The sequence below is a fragment of the Phyllopteryx taeniolatus genome, chromosome 13 (assembly GCF_024500385.1).
Source record: "Phyllopteryx taeniolatus isolate TA_2022b chromosome 13, UOR_Ptae_1.2, whole genome shotgun sequence".
NCBI classification, from domain to species: Eukaryota; Metazoa; Chordata; class Actinopteri; order Syngnathiformes; family Syngnathidae; genus Phyllopteryx; species Phyllopteryx taeniolatus.
In genome coordinates, this window is record NC_084514.1 from 14,388,887 (window position 1) to 14,405,342 (window position 16,456).

General features: G+C 43.1%; 1 protein-coding gene across 2 annotated transcripts; it reads right to left on the reverse strand.

Moving 5' to 3' along the window:
- Positions 1-480: 480 nt before the first annotated feature.
- foxa2 (forkhead box A2) lies at positions 481-6,249 on the reverse strand. Of its 2 annotated transcripts, XM_061795946.1 has the most exons (3): positions 6,170-6,249; positions 3,171-3,270; positions 481-2,230 (listed from the first exon to the last, which is right to left on the reverse strand). In XM_061795946.1, exons 2-3 carry the CDS (start codon positions 3,240-3,242, stop codon positions 953-955), a joined length of 1,350 nt encoding a protein of 449 aa, XP_061651930.1. In that variant the 5' UTR covers positions 3,243-3,270; positions 6,170-6,249; the 3' UTR covers positions 481-952. The 2 variants fall into 2 exon arrangements, with proteins under 2 accessions (XP_061651930.1, XP_061651929.1); XM_061795945.1 differs by lacking the exon at positions 6,170-6,249 and having other exon boundaries at positions 3,171-3,552.
- Positions 6,250-16,456: the final 10,207 nt, after the last annotated feature.

The window sequence follows — 16,456 nt, forward strand, 5'->3', positions numbered from 1 at the left end:
TCTGCTGTATGTATATATTTCAAAAAGACAAGTTCATTAATGTCTATGTGTACCTAACGGTATCGCAGCAGGTAATGTATTATTAAAAGCCATGAAAAATCCCCATGGTAGAGTAGTAATAATAGCATGCATTTAATATGGCCAAAGAGTAAAATATGCAAGATAATCAATAGCATAATCGTTCGTCTATTTATCAGAACGTAGTTAATGAATACATTTTTATTGTAAATTCAATTCTGTTCCAACCATTGAGGTGTATTTCTAAACTTAAAAGTTATATTGTTGAGTTATGGTAGTTTATTATTACACCCTCATCGAGATGTGTTGTTTTTTTTTTTTTTTTGCTCAAACGACTGCTACTATATATTGACAATAATTATGTAACAAGATTAGAATCAAAGTAAGAGGGAAATTGGACGTTTAACCATATGTAATACGTTTTGTGAAACAAATTCTCAGTAAAACATCATTTTCAGAAAACATGACCAATAACACTTTAATATAGATGTTGCTCTTGTCACTACAAGAATACACATATACAAGTCATAAATAGGAATTACACAAATGATTGAAGAAATCCATGTGTTTTGAAATTCAGTCCTGGAGTCCAGATAAGCAAATATGGGTTATTTGACAGCTTTTTTTTTGTTTGTTTTGTTTGTTTATTGTTTGTTTTCTTTGGAGTTCATTCCTGCAGCAGACATCTGAGCAGGTCACATTATCAGTCAGTGTCACGGATTATTAACAATAAAAGGGCTACTAACAAATTCGACAACTAAAACGATGGGGGCGGGGAATATTTGAAATACTTATTGTACACAAATTCTATATTTTGTACATTTTATTATTATTATTATTATGATGTATTTTTTCATTTTTTTTTGTATCTTTTTTTTTTTTTTTTTTTTTTTTTTTTTTTTTTACAAATGTACACGTTGAGATCGAAGTCCGTTTACGAGGAGTTCATGATGGGCCTGGAATAGACTCCTTGGTAGTAAGAGGAGTCAGGTATAGAGGAGGAATCCAGGCCGGCCTTCCCCGCCATGGAGCCCATCGAGAGGGCGCCGGTCATGGGGGAGCCGTAGCCCGAGTAATGCATGACCTGCTCGTAAGTCTTGAGGTCCATTTTGTGGTGGTGGTGGTGGTGGTGGTGGTGCTGCTGCTCCGAGGACATGAGGTTGTTGATGGAGAACGGGTGGTTGAAGGAGTAGTGGTGCTCGGGCTTGAGGTGCGCGTCGTGGGCCTGCTGCAGGACCGAGTGGTGCTGGGAGAGGAGGTGCTGGCCCTGGCTCACCGGGGACGAGATGGCGGCGGCGGCGGCGGCTGCGGCGGCGGCGGCGGCGGCGGCGGCGGCGACGGAGGCGGCGTGCTCCGGGCTCAGAGCCTGGCTCGCCTTCATGTCCGACATGGCCCTCTTGTGCTCGCCCGCGGACGAGTTGGAGTGCGGCGACTCGTTGCCACAGCAGCTCTCGGAGCTGCTGTGGGACGAGCCGTCGCCGCCGGCGCCCGCCTTGCCGCGTCCGGACTCCTTGACGCCCGACATCTTCTTGTCGCACTTGAAGCGCTTCTGGCGGCGCAGGTAGCAGCCGTTCTCGAACATGTTCCCCGAGTCCGGGTGGAGAGTCCAAAAGGAGCCTTTGCCGGGCTTGTCCGGCGACCGGGGCACTTTGAGGAAGCAGTCGTTGAAGGACAGCGAGTGGCGGATGGAGTTCTGCCAGCGCTGCTGGTTCTGCCGGTAGAAGGGGAAGAGGTCCATTATCCACTGGTAGATCTCGGCCAGCGTCAGCATCTTACTGGGCGACTGCTGGATGGCCATGGTGATGAGCGAGATGTACGAATACGGCGGCTTGGCGTGCGTGTAGCTCCTCCGGTACGTCTTGGGGTCTCTGGAGCGGTTGATGTTGGATTGGCCGTAGATGGGGCTCATGGCGTTCATGTTGGTGTAGGACGTCAGGGCGTTCATGGAGGCCGGCTGGCCGGTCATGGGGCTCATGCTGGGGCTCAGGGCCGCGCTCATGGCCGTCATGCCGGCGGCTCCCATGCCGTTCATGGCGCCGGCGCCCGCCGGGGACATTCCGGTCATGCCGGGGCTCATGGCGGTGTTGACGTAAGACATGTTCATGGAGTTGGCCGACATGTTGGCCGACGTGCTCATGCCGGACATGCTCATGTAGGTGTTCATCGTGTTCATGCCCAGGCCGGCGTTCATGTTGCCAACAGAGGTGTAACACTGCACGTGGGGGGGGGGGGGGGGGGGGGGGGGGCACAACAGACGAGCGTGAAAAGACAAGTCGTGAAACACAAATCAATAGTGAACTAATACTTACTTGTATATTAACGTGACGTCAGTGATATCGAATAGCGCACGATCACTTATAATAAGAAATTCTTATGTCGACGGACTCATTCTTCTTTATTGTGTGCACCTTCTCGAAGCGAAGTTACAAAGTGCTTCATCATTAAAAACAGCCAACGAACAAAATGAAACTATTAAGCAATTTTCTATATTCTATTTAAAAAAAAACAAAAAAAAAATAATAATAATAATAATACAACTTAAAATGGATGGGTCAGTGATTATATAATTGGAAAAAAAAAAAACTAACATATGCAATACAATAGAAGAGAAGAAGGCCAAACTCCAAAAGGAGAAGAGATTTCAAAGCGGACACGTTGTTTGCTTGCCTGCACGACGTCTCTCGTTCCGTTGAATTTATTTCATGGAAGCGTCAATTAAACAGCGCGCGTCGCGTCTGCTGTTCGCGTTGCACAGCCTCGTTGGGGAGCGCACACACCACAGCGCATCCCAAATATTGGAACCCATCTGCTCCCCAAATCAAACACCTCTGCTGTTTGTCGAGTAAAAACACCCCCCCCCCCCCCCCAAAAAAAAAAAAAAAAAAAAATTGCATGATTTGGTGGAGATAGGTATATAGACAAAAATTATAATCCAAGTGAAAAAGTTGAGCCCACCTCCTCCTCCTCCTCCTCTGCATGTCAAGCAACTTTGTTAGGAGAGCGCGCGCGGCGTGAGATGGGGGGAGGATTTGGAGGCGCCTCAAGTCAATATTTGATCACAAAGTTAATATTATCTCAGGGCTAATATTGAGTTGTATAAAATGGGATCGGCTTTAGACAACGGGGGGGAAATATATATTTAAGGTACCCACCTCGGGCTCTGCGTAGTAGGTGCTCCAGTCGGTGTGTTCGTGTCCTTCCATTTTAACTGCTCCGAGCATCATGGAGGACTTTCAACCGAGCGTCTCCCAGCTGAGGAAAAAGCCAAAAGTGTCTCTCGTATATAGCCGCTGACTGGGGACCACCGGCGCATGTGTCGGAGTGGCTGCCGCGTCCCCGCGAGTCCAAGAGTGGCGCACAAAAAGGGAGAGGCAGCCGCCCGCCGCGCAATGCGTCAGAGAGCGAACGTGCTTGGAAATGACGCTCCGTGCGCCCGCTTGACGCAGTGATATAGCTGGTGTGCGCCAGCCAAGCCTCCAATCCTACTTCTACGCCTTGGGCCCAATTTGAATAATCTCCTCGCACCTAGGCGTGAGACTCCTCAAGCTTCACCCCCCCCCCCCCCCCCCCCCCACCACCACTCCAACTCCCCTACTCTCACGCACCCCCACCAACACTCCAAACCCTCCCCATCCACCCCGTAGTACACCTGCGCTGACTTGAAAAGGACCATTTCATATATATATAAAAAAAAAAAAACACCAAAGTTTTCCAAACTAATCTGGTCGTTGAGTCTTTTCTGGGCGCTACGCAGACCCGCAAGAGTGGCACTACTTTCTTTGCACGGTGTGCTTGCTCCTTCATACACGAGCTCCGACGTGCTTATTGCTCTCATTCACTTTAAACGAACACATTGTTTCAATTTCTTTTCTGCGTTGTTGCATTGATGTATCACCTCGCCACTTCATTATGTAGCAAAAACCCATGGAACAATGCCACAGAATGATTCGGAAAATGAATATTTTCTGTCAAAAACCAGACTTGGTTGTAATGTTGACATTGCCGTCGCGCTTCCTCATAAAGTTACCCAAGCGCCACTTCCCTTTTGAGGTTACAGTATTATAGCTTCTAATTTGATACGTCTTACTTTTGTACACATTTATTTGGGGTTACGTCTTCGTGCATCCGTAAAAGGGGATATTATTATACATATCATGATTGTTTTTTGTTGTTATGTTTCCCAATGTTATCATTACAAAGCTTTGGAAATGCTTATACTTTATCGCAATGTATTTTATTTTTTTCAATGTCAGTTTGATTGAAATGCCTTGCTTATCTTTATATATATATATATATATATATATATATATATATATATATATATATATATATATTGTGGGTCATGATTAAATTGGAGGTCCAAAAGCATTTTGATCAATATTCTCACAAGATTCCCCCGAACAAATGTTTCAATTAGTGAAGTACTGCGTGAGAGCGCCCTCTGTCGGTCATTTTAGCCGTGAACTCTTTGGGACGTGCGTAAAAGCCGAGAAAATATTTTCATAGAGTTGCCTTCACCAAAATGCAGAATTCCGTTTGAATTTTCGATGGTAAATATAATGTAAAAAATGCAGGTGAAAACACGCAATTAATGCTGTGAAGGCCTAAGCATTCTATTAAATGACAGTTTATTTGCATAGGTTTTGATTGAAGGTGTCAATGGAGACTTTTATGACTGTATTTAAATCGAGCATTTCTCTTGCAGCTTGTACACTACTGTATATATTTGTATGACACAAACATGAAGGTGAGGCTGCAGTGTGTTGCCGGCCACGTGTCACTAGTTGTACACCTATTTGAGTGCATATTTACGCAGGAGCATAACTATCAGTATAGAGCCCCATTAGTATAGGCGAGTAAACCTGTCTTGTTGACGAGGGACTAACAGAGTCTGCTTAACTTGGAAATGAGATCATGAGGGGGGGGGGGGGGGGACCGGTTGACGTTTGGGGATTGCACCGAGCACACAGCTTCCACAATGCAGGCCGATTTTGTTTTCTGCTACGGTGAGCTGATGAAAGCAAGTCATATCATTTCATTTGATATTACGATGCACTTGGTGAATGTTAAATTAGGAACATTTTGCCTGTTATATCAAGACATGCATTGCTGATGATAACCTGTGTGGGGACATATTCCAATAATTTATAAATGTATATGAATGTATTTTGGAAAAAGAATAGGTCCCCCTTTGGTATGACTGTTCCAAAATGGTCCTTGACCTGGCTGACACTGTGTTCTTGAATGAGATGTGTTGCTAATTTCAAGGTTAATCATCAACCTGCCGGAGTCCCTTCACATGGGTGAAGGTCACATTTTGGATTTGGTGAAAAACAAAATATGCAAACAACCAGTGTGTGTGTGTGTGTGTGTGTGTGTGAGATCTGTTCATCAGAATCAGAATCATCCTTATTTGCCAAGTCTGTCCAAAAAACACACAAGGAATTTGTCTCCGGTAGTTGGAGCCGCTCTAGTACGACAACAGACAGCCAATTGACATTTAAAAAAAAAAAATGTCCACAATTGTGCAAAAAGGTGCAGAGTCCTCTCGCACTTTGCAAACCTTTGGATGTGAATTTGGTGTGACTGTGGAATCCAAATGGACTTCACTGAAGATAATGCACATGCACATTGCCTTTTCAAATGGATGTCTTCAGTTAAACTAAGTCATTACTTTTTTTTTTTGGTAACTAAATGAATGAAATGAGTGTGTTGACATTTTTTCATACTTTTAGAAGTTTCTAAAAAACTGGTCTTGTGTGTGTTGTTCAATTAATGAGAAATGTACCGCATATTTTGAATGGTGTAATTGATTTTTTTGGTATTATATTTGCAGAATATTTTCAGTCAGATCTTGTGGCGGAAAAAAAGTTGGATTATGAGCAGGAAATAATAGTCGAAAAAACGTATTCTCGAAAAAGCTTTTTTTTTTTTTTTTTCTTTGAATAAGAAAATAATAAATTGCCCATGCATAGGGTTTGCGATTGTGGTAAAATCAAACACCTTTGTGGCAAATTAGCTAATGTAACATTTTTGTATTTTTACCACACCACAAACTGGGCTGTGCTGAAACTCTTTCATTATAAAATGAATGTAATAAGGCTTTAATAGGGCTACAACAGATGTGATACAGTAGTAGGGTGGAACTTACTGTAGTGCAGGGATCGCCCACCTTTTTGAAACTAAGAGCTGCTTCTTTGGTCCTGATTAATGCGAAGGGCTACCAGTTTGATACACACTTCTGAAAAAACACATTTGCTCAAATTACATTTATGTATAGATTATTCATAATTAATGATATTCATTTATGTGAAGAAACTGATCTTGGAAATTCTAATTCCATCCTTCCATCCATTTTCTTTACCGCTTATCCTCATGAGGGTCGCGGGCGTGCTGGAGCCTATCCCAGCTATCTTCGGGTGAGAGGCGGGGTACACCCTGAACTGGTCGCCGGCCAATCGCAGGCCACATATAAATAAACAAACAACCATTCACACTTACGGGTAATTTAGAGTTTTCAATTAATCTAGAATTTTTGGGGATGTGGGAGGAAACCGGAGTGGCCGGAGAAAACCCACGCAGGCACGGGGAGAACATGCAAACTCCACACAGGCGGGGCCAGGGATTTGAACCCCGGTCCTCAGAACTGTGGGGCAGATGTGCTAACCGGTTGTCCACCGTGTCTCCCCAATTATAATGATCAGCAATAATTTAAAAGGGTAGGAAACAGAAAAGTAGCAACATGCAACTCTTTCTATAAATCTTTTTATATTTGTTTATATTTTGAAATGATCGCTTCTATAGCGTTCCAAAGAAATCCCAATGTCACACACAGCACATTTGAAAAGACAAATTCAACACTCTTTGCGTTGAAATCAACACTCACCCAGAGTTTATATGGCAACCACCGGTTCAGAGTTAAATCAACACTTTTGAAAGAGTTAACATTATTAACACTGTGACAGTGTTTGTGCACAACTCCAATAGTGGGAAATATTGGATGAGTTGACATCATTAAAACTATGGAAGGGTTACTTAACAACACCGGTAGTGTGTGTGTGTGTGTGTATACATGTATGTACAGTATGTATTACATGATGGGAATAATAAATGTGAATTTTTAAATTACTTTGAATCTGTAGTTGGAGCTAAATGTTGCATCTTCTTTTTTTCATTAGCAAGGCTTTCTCCGTTGTTGCAACATATATTCTTTGAGATATTCTTCTTCTCTTCTCTCTCTCTCTTATACATATATTCTTGTCATATATTATCATACTACTGCAGTTCACAGCATCAGTTTCAAATTATTTGAGTACGTTTGAATTTACCGTAATTTACCATGTGAAAATACAGGAATCGGAAAATGGCACTGACTCGTCTCTCTCAAACTAAAGAAGTGCAGGTGCAAAGGTGGAGCTTAATTCGCACCATGTGATCAACTCCCCACTCTGGACACCATTTTTATAAATCGGAAAAATGGTTCCATATTAGAATTGCACTTTGGGAGTTAAAATCACCTCCTAAAAATGGAACCCTGGAATTTTAACACTCCCAAGTTTTGCTGTGTGGTGAGCTATGAGCTTCCAACAGGCCCGCGGGACACAATTAACATTAATGTAGCCTCAAACATCATTTATTCATTGTCATTAAATACATCTATTTACAACACTGTGTCATTGATTTATCTTCGTTTTAATGAAACTGAGTGTGCAATCATCAACACAAACCAGTGCCAATGTGAAGCGACGCAGTCAAAAACGAAATAAAAACGTTTGCCTTCATTCTGTTTTCTAATGTTTGACACATCTTGATGCATCAACTATGATAACTATTTGATGTTGAATGCCTCTATAACAGTGTCAATTAAAACTGAGCATTGTTATTTTTGTCATGGTACAATTTTGACAGTTCTTGCATTTAATCTCTTTCGATTCCTCCCTAATGAAGTGGTCATCATTTGGATGTGAAATCATTTGGGTACCAATTGAACAGTAACACAGTTCTACTGCTGTTGTGGCACACCGAAATATTTAGCATTCCAATTAAGAATTGAAGATGTCTCAAATGGAACATTCCTGTTTCTTCTTTATTAACTCGAATTAGATTTGCTTCATTTTGCAAGGTTCGTGAATAAAAGCCCGCTTTCCAAGGCAAGAGCGCAAGGCAAGCGAAAGTGATTTCTTCAAGGGGACACTGGCCACTTTGCTGATGTATGATGAGCAGTGCTACAACTGACACATTCAACATGCATTCAATCAGTGCTCATAAACAAGGGCAAACGCAAAGTGTGGAAAGTTGAATGGCGTGAAAGTGGCACACCTGCATGCGCACTGGCCTAAAACAACATTCTCTTCTTGGGTGGAAAGAGGGTGCCCCCTTGCTCTGTGGGAGGACCCCCTTAGAATATTCCCCCAAACACCCGGCAGTTGTCGGCAGGAATATGTTAATTTTCAGTTTCGACTTTCGCAGGGACTTTTCTTCAGCTAAAATTGAAAGATTTACTTCAGAATGCTCCCTTTGGGTCTTTGTATCCTTGTGAGTACAAGCACCAAGCCACATAAGCCAAAGGGTTAAGCATGTCATTCATCAAAGTAAAATTAATAATTAGAGGTCCTTTCTCTGAGAAAAAGGAGGACAAAATGTTTGCTGCCAACTTGCCTGTGGTGACAGTAAACATTCCAGAGCTGGCCTGGAGTTTGGACTTGCCATTATCTGCCACAGCTGTGACAACGCCTCTTGGCCGCAGGTTTGTGGCAGGCCACGCTGTGTTTACCTGGAAATGAATCTGAAAAGCGGCTGGACTGGGAAGGCACACAAGGCAAGCTAAATAAAAACGGAGAGAGGTCAGTGCACTGAGACGCATGTGGGAGGGAGTCCAAAGTTATTGCACTGGCCCCAGCGGGTCAGAGCGCAAACACACTAAGGATATCCTCAAATACGCACCTTTTGATATTGAGAGGAATGTGGCCAGGAACAGGAATGCCATTTGATATGCGGTTACGTTGACTGTATCCAGGGCGCTCCCGATTCAATACTTGTTTCCTTGTCATGGTAAAGGGTCTCGTGTTGACCGCTGCCCTTCGTTTATCACACAAGGTTCACACAGTTCATCTATCTCTCGGACCACAGGAGGAGAATATGGAAGGTGGGACGGATCACTGAAGAGCGCACGGCCAATGATACAGATAGATCGATAGATAATTCATTTGTTTGACCACCACCTAATGTGAGGTTTATGCCACAGCTGCCATAAACAGCATTGGTAGTTAGCAGCATAAATTGTTTTGCTTCTTTAATTGTGAATACGTTCATTTATTCAACATAAATTGTATTTCGAATGCAGAGATGTAATCATTATTATGATCCATGAACTATAAACATAAAAAAATAGTTTAAAAAAATAAATAAAATCGGAAAGCGATTAAGATGTCAAAAAATAGTTCTAAACGTTTTTACATTTCTAAACAGAGATAGTAGTTTCTATTGTTGAGTGACTCGGCTCAAATTTGGGTATAACTCAGTTTCGATTCCTGTTCAAAATGCTTACATGTCGAGAGTTTATTCAAATGTATTGATCATAATTCTCTATGATCTATGAGCCCCCCCCCCAAAAAAAAACCTGCTAAGTACTTCATCTTTTAATGACGTATGGCTTTATTATTTCTTTGAATGGTTTTAATAGCTTTGAGGGTCGTTTTCCTGTGCAGGAAAAGTACTCCATATTTGCATTCACTTTAAATACACTTTTAAGACCAGATAGAAATTGGATATTTGCTAATGGAAGCGATCTGTTCAGTTGCTTTGACTCCTTCAAATGTCTGAACTTTCAGAGTAAAAGGCGCCTGATGTGTATCAGGGCCCAAAGATTTAATATCACCAAATCGGCCCATTGTTATTCATTAGTAGGCCAACTGCAGAGTCAATACACATTTAATCACAGACTGCAGGCAATTAAAACAGGAGGGGCGCAGTACGGCTATGGTAATTAAAGTGCCAAGCTCCCATGGGAAGCTGCATGTCTAAATATCAGCGCCATCATCAAGCCCTGCATGCTGTAATCTGTGATGAGCCAATGCTGCTCATCCTGGGCCACCATGCTGTCACACAGTTGTGCAGTGATTCCAAAGTTACGTTGCATTAATTAGCTTTGGAATCCTAGTTGACGTGAAGGACAGCAAGGGAATTGCTCAACTGTTCAGTGGTGGCAAGTAAAGTACAGATACTTTGTTACTGTACTGAAGTAGACAGAAAGCAGGTATCTGTACTTTTTACTCATTACTTTGCTAAAAAAAAAAATAAGCTTGCTGATTTTTTTCCACCTCCGAAGAATGAGTCGTGGCAAACCACAAGCTTGTGATATTCATAAATTATCCATCAACTGCAATCTGAAAAAACACATACAGGTAAGGTGATATTTTCGTCCGTAGTTATGATTCGCGAATGTAGTTTTTGTTCGTCAGTTCACAACATTAGCAAAGCTATGGAAAAGCATTGTTTTGACGGCATTAAAGCCTGAGACAACACAAGCTCTCTTTTTCTCAATAAGAACGCTATAAAAGTAAAAAAAAAAAAAAAAAGAGGGAACCTATTTTGTAGTTTTCATTATGCCAATGTGTTACGTTCTACTTTGTCGTTTTACTTCAGGCCAGATCGTATTTTTGCCACCTCCGCAGTGGTTTGATGGCGCTGTGGTCAATGCTGTTGAAATGTGCAAGGCTGTGACCATCTCTACAAGACCACTGAGGAAAAAGCACGCACACACACACACATCTGAGAGAGGCTTTTGCTCCATTTCCTTTTTCCATCAGTGTGTCAGTGGGCAAGTGAGGCTTATATCTGCTACGGTCTTATCTGTATTCCAGGCTGATGGGAAATTCAAGTTTGGGATTACCTCTGACCCATCTTTGACAGCCAGTAAGCGGCATGCTTTCGTTAACGTCATGCTTCAGCACACCGCAAAACAAAATCTCACGCTCCGTGCCTGAAAGCTATCCTTGTTTGGTATGCGTAGCACAGAAATTAGAGGCACGTAGCGGAGAATTTATATCAGGTCCGCATTAGAGGCGAGCCTATCTTCTGCCAGGTCTTCTCGGACGGACGAGGGCCCATCCATATGCAGATGGCTAATTTGTAGTGTTTACAGAGGAGCACGGAGGGAGCCGACAGCTCTTGAAGAGAGCTGAAAGGGGGCTGCCTACGTGTCACCCCAGGAGCCTGGTGGTAAAACCTGCCCTATAAGAGCAACAACATAAGTGTCCAATCTGTGTTTGCTTACCCGCGGACACGGATGGCTCAGTCGTGGTCACGGGCCCCGTAAATTGTGCCTTTTTACAGGCACTGACAGCTAACAGGCCATTGGGAACAGAGGCCCAATGACTCAGCCACTCAACAGATTAGCACCTCATCAGCCTCCTACAGCTTCAGACAAATACGGCCCCTGCCTCCTTCAAGACACAATAGGGCTAACACTGCTCAACAGCCCCCCGCCAAGAGATCCCCCCCCCCCCCCCCCGCCCTTCCTCTGCCACAAAACTTCCCGGTCTGGCTCTTTCCCTGGGCCACAGCTGCATCAAGGGGTCCTTCCCCAGTCCTTGGCCCACCCCGACCCCAATTGGCAAGATGTGTGTATTTCAGGTGAGCAAATATTGCCACTTGCCTGAGAGGTCAATGACCAGCCCTTTTCAGCAGGAGACTGGGGGGTTGTGTATTACGCCTGCCTGCTTTGCAACAGGGGTACACGTGGCCTCCCTCACACGGCAACCGGTCCGTGGGACGGGTTAAGGGAATTCTCCGGGCACAGCTGGAGTCAGCAAATCAAATATATACCTACGCAGCTCATCTGCATTTTCCCAGAGCGTTTCCAACGTTCATTTCCCACTCTAATTGGCTTTCAACACAAAAGAATGATTTGATGCTCCGACAACTCATCTATAGCGTTTGTTTGTTTTTTTGTCTCAACTGGAAAACAAAATCCCACACGATTACAAAAATGATCATTATTCTTGAATTGATCGTAAGCAAACAAACAAAGTGTTCAAGAGTACTTCCACACCTCGAGTTTGCGTCTTCTGGTCCGAATTATTTGATGGGCTTGTAAACCTCGCCTGCCCCCCCCCCCCCCCCCAAGTTGTTTTCTTTATGATCAAAACGAATCAAAATGCATTGCAGAGAACCCCTGTTGACCAAAGCATCATTCATTCCAGACCCACCTGAGAAAGGTGAAAATATATCATATAGAGAGACCACATACATTCTTTGTTTTAAATCAGTGTACCCGTCTGACACGCTTTAAAGATAATTCAACTCATCAAATTACACTTTTTAAAGAATTCCTGAGGTTTCCACTCACTGTCAAGAAATGGAAGACTATCATCAATTTGGGAAAACGAAAGAGGAACACTCTCGCTTCCATTTGTGTTTATCTGTTACTCCCAGTTGCTGTTTACTGATAAAACTGTCACATCAAATGAAAGACCATTAAACTATAAATTCAATTGTACATTTAAACACCAAAAACGTTCAAGCAAAGCATGTATTTTCCTCTAACGAAAGTCCACTAGCTTCGTGTTAATACGATATATAATGTGAAACACCATAGACAGGCTAACAGAATTGAACAGGTGTTCCTGTAGTTACAACCCTTCAAACTACTGATACTTAAACACAAACAAAGCGGCAAGACACACCTGCACAAAAAGAGCATGGAATCTTTTTTTTTGCTCTGTGCGAACAAAAACAAAACAACTGAAGATTAGATGGGAACCGTCTCCGCCTCTTGTTCTTGCTCTGCTCGACACGCAAACGAAGCGCAACTCTAAATTCAGACCTGCTGTACAATGGATGTGAAATAAAATAGACGTGATTGACGTGCTCCTTCACGGCAGCCACTGTGTTCCCTTGCTGCTTGTTTGTGGGTCTTAGTGCCTTCACCTTTGTCTCCCAAAAAAAAAACAAAAAAAAACATGCTTTATTGAGTTAAGATCATCACTTGGCCATGGAAGAATATTTATTGTCTTTGCCATAATGAGTTCAAACATGGTGCAACCACTGGTGACTGGTTTCCAAGTTCTGGAATCAGATTCAGATCGGAGCAGAAGACACCAAGATCAAGATGTAGCAGAGTGATGGGAAGAGAAAAGTGTGGAGAAGGACATGCGCTCATGATCCATGGCACACATACCAGTGATAACACATAACAACAACACGCTGTTTTTTGATATATACGCATTAGTGATGTGCGGATCGATACCTCTGATACTAGATCTTTATGCTCTAAAATTGATGTTCAAATCAAACTATCAATACTTTTACTACCTCAGTCATTTGAGACATTATCACAGGGCGTAAGGACGAGTCATGCGTGGAGCGACTTCAACTCCACAAACAGCCAAGATATGCTTCGCGATGTTCGTGGGAAAATGGCAACGTAACAAACCAGGCGAAACACAACACAGAATACGAGGTATTTAAGAATGAGGAGGAGGAGGCGCGCAAAGAAGTTGAGAGCGCAGTGTCGTTCCTTCGGAGCTGCAGGCAGGCACTATCGAGGTACGGCGGGAGACAATTTGGAGCTTTAAGATAAGCACTGTTGTTATTGGAGTTGTTCAAATGGACTCGCTGGTGTTTATTGATGATGCTGAGGAGTGATGCTACAAACTGATGGAATGATCACTGCGTCGCAGTGCAGATGGATAACGATCCTAAGCGTACTGTGGAAGAAAGTGAAGATGTTTTGAATGGTCACTGAGAGTGGAGTCTGTCTTCTGTGCTGGCAGTTAGCGCTCAGTCACAGTGTGAACCTGTGACTGAGTGTGAAAATCCTGTTTGTCTGTATGTGTCATTGAGTGGCCACCAGTCCAGGGTGGTGTCGTCTGGTTTTTTGCCTGAAATCATTCGGGATGGGCTCCAGCTCCCTGCAACTCTCAACAAGAGGAGTGGTTTTAAAACATGGATGGCTTGACTTTTTGAAGGAAACTACTGTCAATGGAATGAATTATCCAATGGCGCTGATATCAAATTTTCAGACTCGCGCATGTTTTTCCTTGACTGAAAACCATAGGCGTTCCGAGACCATCTTTGGTCAGGGGTGTCCAAACATTTTCCATACAGAAAAATCTAAGGATGCAAAGGCCATTTAGAAATTCTTCCCAAAAGCAGTCAATCAGTCATGTAATTATACAAAGCATAGTTGATACTGTATATTATAGTTATTTGGAATACTTTCTCACAGCTTTCTGTTACTAAAGGTGATAAGAAAAATAGTTTTGAATAGGATTTTTGGGGTGGAGCCGGAGCCCTGTACACCACTACAATAGACCCGCCCCTGCACTGAGCAGCAGCTGAAACCCGTTTGCACATTCAGAACCAACACGTGCAATCTGTAGCAAGCGGGCCATACTTGAGGATCATTCATATGATACAGTATGTTCACAAATCAGGCCATGACATCTGACTATGCTGAAAGACATCCAAAAAGTAGGGCCATATTTATGTCCAAATACTTTTAAGCCCCGCCCCGGTCCTCAGAACTGTGAGGCAGATGTGCTAACCGGTCATCCACCGTAGCGCCTGGTGAATTCTAATGTTTTTGTAAACTCTGTTAGTTTAAAGGTGAAAGTGTGAACTTAAACCACGGTTGGTTGTTTGATCCCCAATTAATTGTGAAATCAAATATTTCTGGACCTAATAATACATGCCACATTTATGACATAGGATGATCAAGGTTGCCTCTTTTGTTTGTTTGGGGGCAGATTTGGTCTGTCAATGGGTTTGATTATTGTGTTCAAACCTGCAACCAGAAGAACTGTACCTCTGGGAAAACAGACAGCAGCTCATGTAAAATGGAGTCAAGGGTGTGAGTGTGAAGGAACCCCGAATTTCATTTTGTTATCCACGCGCCATGTTTTGTGCTTTGACTACACAAACTTGAGGTACAAAAATTTAAACTTGGCATCAAAAATACATCATACGCAGCACTATAGTGCATTAATGACACTGCAAAAGTGTGGTCTCTATCAGAAGTAGGATGAAAATTGACAACAAGCCGCTGGGATGAAAAGAACGACCAGCTTCATAAAAGGTGGCCGCAGTCAGTTGTGTATTAGGTGGAGAGATGATGCGTCAGAACCACCTTGATCTCCCTGGAAGTCAAACACAAACGTGGATAGCTGCGTCCTGGGAGGCCTCCTCTGCCATCACGGTGAACTGGAAGCGGCCCAGAAAGCAAACAAGATGTCTCCTCATTTCTCCTAGACCAACTACAGTATGTCTGGGTGATGGGCTTTTCTGTTGTTCTCTCTGTTTGCTTGTTTGGTCTGGAGCCCATTTATATGGAGCATAGAGAGGGAAAGGGGAAGACACGGAGGACCAGGAGGAAGGGGAGGGTCGGGGGGGGGGTCGGATGAGGACGTGTGACACGAAGACCTCCCCGTGAGGTGACAAGAGACCTGCTGAGAAGCTACCATGCAGGCAAAGCCGATTAACAAATATGGCAAGACCTCAAGCCCAAACCACCTCTTCCATCAGCAGATCTTCCATCTTTTCTGACATGCATACGATGGCAAAGTCTTACTTAATGGTTACTGATCAAGAACCCGTCACACATGCTGTGCAACTGCGCATAATGCAATCTCAGAGCATTCCAATGGCGTGTCCAAGAAGTATTTCAGAAGTTAAACAGTTAAAAACACGCGACGATCAATAATGCTAAAAGATCCAAATGTCTAATCATGTTTGCATTTTCTTTTAGAGAGCTCATAGTATGAAGGCCATTCCACTATTGTGTGCAGTTCAATGGCAAACATCTTACAAGACTGACACCTTCTGGCAGGAAAAAAGAATTGCAGTGGTGTTGAGAATGAAAAAGCTTGCAATTTCCCCATTGCAGCAATACAACTGAAAAGATTTCCAACATTTGACACTTTTATTAGGTTCATTGATGCCTCTAAATTGTACTTGGGTGTGAATGTGAGCGTAAATGATTGTTTACCTATTATGTGCCCTGCCATCGATGGCTGGCCACGAATCCAGGGTGTGGCCCTCTCCTCGCCCAGTCAGCGGCATCCTCCAGCTCACCTGTGACCCAAATGAGGACAATCGCTATCGAACATTTATTGACGGATAGCATTTGTACATGTATATTGGCCTTTTTTTTTTTTTTTGTATAAAATTGCAAGAACTGACGCTGTGATGAACATAACGCCTTTCACACTAAATGTGCCTGCAGTGCATGCCACTGTTGAACACCTCTGTTCCGCCAGAGTGGGGAGACATTGCACTTTATTTCCTCCACAATTTTGTTCAGGCCTCAAAACTACAAATCACTGCAGAGGCCCCTCTACTGCCAATGTAACATTACATTTGACTGCATGAAAATTGCCTGATATTTTTAGTTGGGACAGTTTGGGCTTTCAGTTGTATGTGCAAGGTGACTCAAAGT